This window comes from Lactuca virosa, chromosome 8, assembly GCF_052849685.1.
Source record: "Lactuca virosa cultivar CGN04683 chromosome 8, Lactuca_virosa_CGN04683_v6, whole genome shotgun sequence".
Classification (NCBI taxonomy): domain Eukaryota; kingdom Viridiplantae; phylum Streptophyta; class Magnoliopsida; order Asterales; family Asteraceae; genus Lactuca; species Lactuca virosa.
The window spans coordinates 302,720,812-302,730,188 of NC_136433.1; the positions used below are offsets into that span (position 1 = coordinate 302,720,812).

The 9,377-nt window shown below is 32.8% G+C and overlaps 1 protein-coding gene across 1 annotated transcript; it reads right to left on the reverse strand.

Moving 5' to 3' along the window:
* Window positions 1-6,450: 6,450 nt before the first annotated feature.
* Window positions 6,451-7,230, reverse strand: LOC145133629 (germin-like protein 5-1). Its single transcript, XM_079068560.1, has 2 exons — window positions 7,113-7,230; window positions 6,451-6,989 (listed from the first exon to the last, which is right to left on the reverse strand). Exons 1-2 carry the CDS (start codon window positions 7,228-7,230, stop codon window positions 6,451-6,453), a joined length of 657 nt encoding a protein of 218 aa, XP_078924686.1.
* Between the last annotated feature and the right edge of the window lie 2,147 nt (window positions 7,231-9,377).

Sequence of the window (9,377 nt, forward strand, 5' to 3'; positions counted from 1 at the left end):
GTCAACTTTATCCAAATAATAGTCAAATTTAAACAAAATAATTGTTAACATTTAAACAAAATAATTGTTAAAATTATTCTACATATTATAAACATTCTCTTTTATACTCTATATTACAAAAAAAAATTATTTTTAATACCGTAGCTTTTTGACAAAACAGTAGTTAAAACCCCCAAAGTAGTAGATTAAAAAAAACCGTATTTTTTCCCATAAAACCGTAGCCTACGGTTAGGGAAACCGTAGGTTTTGAGAGGAAACTGTAGGTTTCGAGATACCTACGGTTTTGTAAGTTGAAAATGAAAAAAAAAAAATATACAAAACACGAAACAGTAGACGAATTGGCGAAACAGTAGACGAATCTCGAAACTTACGGTTTCGTGGGCTATATTTGGACATTTACTAATTTTTGCCTAAAAGTTGCTAATGACTTCCTTAATTTGGCTAGATTAGTAATTACCCCTTTAAACTATAATTAACGAGTGTCATCTGTAAAAAGGGATTAGGCCATTTAGTGAACTTTAATCGTTGGACAAATTAATAAACTTGTTATTGGACATATTAATAAACTTGTTAGCAATTATTTAAATGAGACATTAAGCTATTAAGAATAAATAATATTAGTAACAACTAATGAAATGATAATGTAATATAGTTGGAAATAAATCCTATAAGATATCGGGTACATGTTTATAATAAATATGAGGGGCAAAATAGTCATTAGCTAGAATGTGTTATATTAAAAAAATTAACTAAAATTAAGTATTTGTTAAATATTAGGATATAATACTTGAAATATGAGTTAAGGAATATTATTATGGTTGTATGTGTTCAAAGAGCTGGAAATCCACCTTAGACACTTCAATGATTTTATTTTGTATTTTGTTGCTTCTGGTGAGTCTTTCTCACTATACTTGTGTGTCAAAGACACCAATATCGGCCTATTGGATTAGATATCCTGATAAATTGGATGATGCTATGTTGGTTATGTGTTAAACTGTTTAGATTTGTATGATTATATGTGTTCACTACTTATGTGTTAGATTGGTATATCTGTATGATTGCGTATACTTGTTGGTTATTGATTGTTGTCGTATATGTCGACATGTTATCGTTTGTTGGGTTGAGACGGGTTTGCTTTGTGCTAAAGGCCATGATACCCGAGGCGATCCGGATATACTGTAGGCCTGTGAAGAGGTCCAGTCAGGCCGAAGGCCCGAAGAGCGGTCCAAATAGGCTGCAGGCTTGGGGGTGGTCTAGTTAGGCTGAAGGCTCATATATGCATGTTGTTATCTGTTTGCTTGTGTGTGTTATTTTGGGGGAACTCACTAAGCTTTGACTTATAGTTTAATTGTTATGGTTTCAGGTACTTTAGAGGTCAGGGGCAAGGCGAAGGCTTGATGGTGCACATCCTCCCCGACCTTTATAAAAATTTGATTTTGGGATACTTTGATTCATGTTTATGACTTTTGGAAACTATGTTTTGTAAACACTTGTGGGTATTGGATTGATTTCAAAATTGAAAATTTTACCTTTATTTGTGGGATGTTAAAAGTGAACATTAAATGACAATTTAAATGGAAACGAGTGAAGAATGATATTAGATATATATATAAATATATATATATATATATATATATATATATATATATATATATATATATATATATATATATATTTAAACTATCATTCAAAGTTTACTTTTCACTCTCGATATATGTGTTTGCTGATGGTTGTTATCAGGTAATATATGGAGGTTATGTGGTAGTTAGGTTAAAGAATATAAAAGGAACACCCATAGAGTACATCTCACAAAGACATATAGATAAAGATGCATACGAGGAATATAGAGAGTTTGAAGTGGTCAGCAAACAATAGAGAAATACTAAGTCTACATTTCTATTCCTAGATATTAACAACAGTTGTATATTCTTTGTTTATAATAAAAGAATATGTGTTACATTTATAAATAATTTGTTAATAATTATATACATTAATTCAAAGATAATCTTTAGAAATGTCCAAATAATTTGGTTAATGGTTAAAAATAGGGTAATATTTAAAAAAAGTCTCAATATTTTGAAAAAATTAAGGAAAAAAGGTGGGATTACCGGCTAAATCTACGAAATCGACAAAAAGGGTTTTTTCTGGAGTTTTAGCTCGTATAGATTCTTGAGCATATAGATCATTCATAAAGGGGATTGTGGAGTATTCTAATATTGGTTCCAAGAGAGGTTGACTGATGGTCAATTTGGGAGAATAGAGAGTAGCGCTCGAACCTTGGCCAAGTGATATCGAGTTCGATTTGCACAAATTGCATGAGGTACAACACAAAAGTAGGCGTCCATTTGTACGTTAGATTATTATTTAAACATATTTAAGTTTTTGTAATTATCATATTTGCACTAGATTTATTTGATTTTGCAATACAATTTTTTTTTTCAAAAATCATATCAAAATTAACGACCACTTAACCATCATTAAACACAAAAATATAAACACTACAAATGACTAACCATTAATTTAAAATGAACACACTACAAAAGCTCACTCTAGATTTTCATTTAAAATGAGCACACTACAAAAACTCCAACTCAGAAATGGCTAGTCCGGAATCTTAGACTGGATTCCAAAATGGGCTTTATCTGTAATCTTGGATCCGACTCTGGAATGCGTTGTTTCGGGCATTGTGGTGATTTACCAAAAACAAAAAAAATAATGGTAATTTTTGTCGAATATGATATTTATATCGGTTAGATTACACAATATCCAATGATTATATTGTAGATTTAATTTTTTTTATTAAAAAAACAACCTGATTAATATTTTTTATAATGTCTCGATTTTTGAAATTTGAGTTGCAAAAACCAATCTAACTAAATAAAAATTTTGTTGATGGGGATCAAATTTTTATTTCTTTTGGATTATTCATATTTATATTTTGAAAATGAAAATGGATTCACTTGATCCAATCATATTGGTACATTCAAACAAACACCCTAACATGTAATTTCTATTTTTCTATTACTTTTAAGTTTTTACTATTTAATTGTTTAATTAATTTGTTTTTCTTATCTCATTCTAATATTATATAAAAATAATATTTTCAATTTATAAATTCATTAACGTTAAAAACTCTAGTATCGAAAAACCAATTTGCTATGTAATACAAATGTTATATATCAAAAAAAAAATAGTTTTAATAATTTAGTTTTGGTTCAAAATCATTAAAAATGATATGTAACTAAAAAAAAATTATATGTACAACGTTAGAAAGTTTATATTGAATCAAATGTACCTAGTGATTCTATATGAAGTTCCAAGAAAACACTATATGAAGTTCCACGAAAACATTATGGAGTCGATGGAAAAGGATAACTTTTCCTCTAAAATATTGGAAGGTTCTTACAAGGGATTTGAAGTTGGCCTAAAAGGTTATAGATGAGTAGCCGGAAAAAGATGACTAACGGCCTCTTTGACGGGATCTAAAGTTTTAGGATCTTAAAGAGGCTGCTAGACAATTAAAAGGCAAAATTGAAGAGTATATAAAGGCTTTAAATCTGAAAAATTCTTTTAATTGAATAGTTAAAGCCCCATGTCCCTAAGTGTGTCGGGTGTTGTTTTGTGTGGTTTGAGTGGCTGATACATAATAAAATCAATGTGATAATGATAAAATTAAAGACAAATTTGTTTTATTTTCTATAAAAAAGAATACTATGTTATAGTAAATAATTTTCAAAAATACCACTGATTGGTAAATATTTTTTCAAGCTTACTATCACAACAAGAAATATAAGCTTTAGGGACGACACAAAGTTTTAGGGACGACACTTGACAATACGCGTTTTTGTCGTCGCTAAAGCCTCACGTCGTCGCTAATAAGGACATCGCGAAAGGGTTTGATCGGCGATCCGCGTGAATGCTTCCGGATCAATTTTTGTCCCAACAATTGCATCCTGATCCAATGGATGACGTTGTCGCCGCTAAAGGTGGCGAAAATATGAGCGCGTGAATTTCCCTCAAAATTGTCGTCTCTAAATATTCAAAGTCGTCCCTGAAGGTGTCGCCCCCAAAGGGTTCCACATTTTGTTCCCCATCATGTCGCAGAACCTGATTACTTTCCAGTTTCCATTTCTCTCTCATTTTTTCCGGCGACAATCAGGAAGCATTTTCCGGCGAATCTCAGTGCATCCCACTTCTTCCGCCGGAGGGATTTGCAGCTTCTCACCGGGTTCCAGTTGCTCCACCGGCGACTATCACCACCTCAGCTCACCACCGTCTCGGACGAACTTCTCCACCGGCGAAGGTGCGTTTCCCTTTCTCATTTCCACTGTCTTTTCTCTTTCTCTTTCTCTTTCTTTTCTTTCTTCTCTAATTTTTTTGATTTTGGTGGTTTTAAGGAGATTTCTCTAATCTCCGGCTTTTAGAACCACCACATCAACGCCACTGTTGCCGCCTGTCTCCAGCGACGACCACTGTCTCCGGCGACATCCATCGTGTCCGACGAATTTCTCCACCGGCTCCACTGTTTTCAGCTCTACAACCACAGATGCGTTCAATTTTTGTGTATATATGTATGTATGAATTTGATATATGTTTGCATGTTTATTTTTTTATAAGGAATTTGATATATGTGTATGTCTATTTGAAAATGTATTTCAAGAAAATGTGTTTGATATATGTGTATGTCTATATGTGTATATGTATATGTATGTTTGGAATGTGTATATGTCTATTTGGTATTTTGTATATGTGTATTTGTATATGTATAATTGGTATTTTGTATTTGATATTGAATTGGTATGGGTATATGTCTATTTGGTAATTGTATATGTATGTATGTGCATGTGAAAATTTGTTTCAAGAAACCATGTTTGATTGTATATTAATTTAGTGTATATATGATGTTATAATTGCAAAAATGTATATGGTTTGATTTAAGATAAAAGGAGTGTAAAGATAAGTGCAACTACATAGGAGTATATATTATTTAAATTTCAATAATATAAAATACTGTTACAAATAAACTAAAAAATTCAAATGTAAAGATAACATCAGGGCAACATTTTTAAATAACAACTTTTTGCTCATAAATAATATGTATGAATAATAGAAAAAAAGAACTGCATAAAACTTTTGTAGGTGACTTAATTGTTAAGTAAGAATAATTTGTTATTATAGTATGATATATTTTAACTTATATTCTTACTTTGTAGGATGTGGATATTAATGCTTTTCTCCAAAACCCGACGTTTGTGACGGCAATTGGAGATATTATCCGCTCATTTAGCAAACAAGTCGACAATGCGACCAACAACGACGATGAAAACGATGATGGGGAAAACGATTAGTATATATTGTTTTATGTTATAGATGATGTTATTATGGATTTAGATGATGTTAATGTGATATACTTTGTTTATGTTATTTGATGTTTTATGTAATGCAGATTTTTAAATTCTGCATTTTTATACTATAAACTAATATAAAATATAAATTTTATCTAAAAAAACAATGAACACCTTTAGGGATGATCTTAAGCATTTGCGACGACACATCCCGCCGAAATATTTGGTCGGAATAATATTGGTCGGTGGCCGGAATATTATTAGGGACGACACCTTTAGGGACGACGATTGGTATTAGCGACGATAACTATTAGAGACAACGCCTTTAGGGACGACTTTGGAGTATTAGCTACGAGGTATTTGCGGCGACCCAATTGAGACGACATCGTCCCTAATACCTTTAGGGACGACTTTCTTGACTATATGTGACGCTTTTTGTCGTCCCTAAAGGTGCATTTTCTTGTTGTGTATCCCTTGATACAAAACTCCAAAATTGATCAAACTCTTTTCATAGTAGAATTGAGAAGACCTTAGTTCTTGAAATAGAACAACTTAAACATGTACAAAATAGATATTTGCTGACATGAATTACTCCAATATAATTATGTAGCCGTTGAATACCTTTACCAACGAAAAACTCTATAAATGTATTATACTTCCATTGTAATGCCACGAAGAAGTTGCAACGGTCTTGTTGTAACGGGTCTTTTTCAAAATTTTGTTTCATTAGGAAACTTAATTTGTCAAACGAATATAGTATTTAAATTTGTTAAGTGGAAAAACGGAAAGAAAAAAACAAATGATTATATGAACCCATATAGGCCAGGTAATTGTGTATGTAAAATTTTTGACGATCACTTGCATTGTAATTATGGTGATCATGAGTATGGATAGGAAGAATTGCAGTGACAACAGGTCGCTCTTTTAAATGTTAACAAGTGGCTTTGAAGACCTTAAGTCACAGAATGCATGTTCGTTCGGTTTTATGGATTTCAATAGTGAACCACCAAACCATTAAACCTAAAATTCAATAATCTTTAATAATAGACAAAAAAAAAACATAGACAGTTAATTAAATACGTTTGGTACTAATATATATATTTTTTTACTTGTTAGGAGCAAGCCTTGACTTCATTTTCTTCACCTCTTTCGTTCCAATTTGAAATGCTTTAGCCAACACATGATTTGGCACACTGGGAGACGATGCAAACAAAGCGTTTGGCACCCTTTGGGGGGTCGGGAACTGGCTATTGAAGGCAGCAATGGCCGCAGCAGGAACATTCCCATTGTTTTTCTGGAAGTGGATCAACCCTTTAGGGAATACGAAGACTTCACCAGCCTTGATGGACTTGGAGTAGAGCTTGTTATCCGTGGTTATGAATGAGACTTCCAAGATACCCTTAAGTACAAACACTATCTCAGTGGCTCGTGGGTGAAAGTGTGGTGGGTTCAAGCCCCTTGGAGCAAAGTCAATACGAGCTATGGAGACCCCTAAGGTGTTTAGGCCGGTGATATTTTGGACAGTGACTAATGTGGCAGTCGCTCCAAATGTGTTGTTAGTGAGTCTTGGCTGCGATAACTCATCGAAGAAGAAATCATCAGCTGATACGTTGTGTTTGCAGGGGAATCCATTCATTGTTACGTCTATTTCATCAACAACATTACTTTGTTACAGTTATATCTCGTTAAAACCTAAATAATATAAACAAATCTAAAGAGTGAATACCTAGTATTAAAAAATAATATTGTTGTAACAATCGAAATTACCAGATGCAAGATTTGCCACACAAACATCTTGTAGCATGTCAGGATCTGCCGAGAAAGAGGAAGCAAAAAAGATGACAAACATCATACAAATCGTGGATAAATAATTTGCAGTGGCCATGACAAAGCTTGATTAATTATAAGACGATAAAATGAGAAGAAAAATAATAGCTTCTCAAACTTTTTTCTTAATGGTGACAAGAGAGAACGGAGATATCCTCGAGACTAGATAGCAGGTTTGAGTGAGAACCTAGATATATAAGCATTATTTATTAGGAAGTATAAATATAAGGGAAATTGAGTAATCCAACCCATTACCCATATAAATGAAGTTTTTGAAAAAAAAAATAACCCAACTTTTTTGTTATTTTTGTAAAATAACCACTTTGTCCAAAATAGATCATTCCGGAGAGATCTCCGGGATACCGGAGCAGGATTCCGGACAAGCGTTTCGGAAAAGTAAAAAAAAAGTGTTATTTTTTTGTTTTTTTCTTTTGTATAATATTTGTTTTTATAAAATCTATATTGCAAAAATATCAGTGCATGAAATCTTAAAATTTACAAAAAAAAGTAATAAATACATAAACTTAAATTTGTTTTAAATAATAGTACTATTTTCAAATACACTTTATCCTCGTATCCCAAAAAATTTATGCCGTTCGTTTGCACACTACAACAAAATGAGCCTAATGTAACACCAAAAAAGTGCTGCAATAGGCCTTAAAATTGCTACATTAGACCTGCAGTTCTTTAGCATGTATTGTCTTAGGTAATGTCGCCTTATGCCTAATGCAACACTTCTTTTAGGACATGCAAAACTTTTTTTAAAGTGCTGCATTTTTTACAAGTGCAGCACTTGTAAATGCAACACCTTTTAAATAAAGAGCAACACTTTTTTAAATCAAGTGCAACACTTCTTTTGTTTTCTAATAGCCTATGGCAACACTATTTTAAAGCATGCGTAACACTTCCACGTGTGAAAAAAGTAATAAATACATAAACTTAAATTTGTTTTAAATAATAGTACTATGTTCAAATACACTTTATCCTCGTATCCCAAAAAATTTACGCCCTTCGTTTGCACACTACAACAAAATGAGCCTAATGTAACACCAAAAAAGTGCTGCAATAGGCCTTAAAATTGCTACATTAGACATGCAGTTCTTTAGCATGTGTTGTCTTAGGTAATGTCGCCTTATGGCTAATGCAACACTTCTTTTAGGACATGCAAAACTTTTTTTAAAGTGCTGCATTTTTTATAAGTGCAACACTTGTAAATGCAACACCTTTTAAATAAAGATCAACACTTTTTTAAATAAAGTGCAACACTTCTTTTGTTTTCTAATAGCCTATGGCAACACTATTTTAAAGCATGCGTAACACTTCCATGTGTGAACACGACTCTTGTCAATGCATTGAGTAAGGTAAAATGTTAATGTGTGTTCCTAGATGACATGGCAATGAATGATTCCCCAATTTGCAAGGTAGAGTAAATACACTTGGATCTTTGCTTTTTGGGGGTGTTCTTTTTTGTAAGACAGCTGACACGTGTTCACTAACCGTAACTGTTTCATTACCTTTTAGTTTCTTATTAGAGGTACATAATTCTTTCAATAACTTGGAATATCGGGGTACTTGTTTAATATCACCTAAGAGTGGATAATTTACCTCGACTTTTCTGAAAAAGTCCTTGATCTCGTTGTCCTCCTTATCTTTTTTCGTATTTCGTAGCATTGAAGGGTAAGGTGGAAAAGAGATCTTTACCTCAGTTTCAGCAACTTTGTCTTTCTTTGGAACTTCTTTTGTTCCCTCATCTACTTTCTCAACCACGATCTCTTCTCCACCATCTTTCGGTTGATTGGTCAATTGTAGCTTAACTTGCCTCTAAGAGTTACAACACAAGCATTGTGCTTTGGATATTTCTCAAAATGAGATGGTAACTTTCCTTGCGCTTCCAACTTTCTCATTGTGTTTGTTAGTTGTGCCATCTTCTATTCCAGATTTTTGATGCTCGTCTTTGTTTCATTCTGGAAAACATGGGTGCTGGTGGCTAAACTTTTTACAATGTCTTCCAAAGACATGTTGGAACTGCTACCTTGTTATTCAACTAGTTGCTAATTTTGCTGAAAGGCAGGTTGTTAAAACCTAGGTAGGTGCTGGAACTACGGTCTTTGTTGGAAGTTCTTTTGGGGTATTTGGTGAAAGTTGCAGTTCCGATTCAGTCCTTAAGATTAATTGTTACGAGGCTGGTCAAATTGTCTCTGTTGT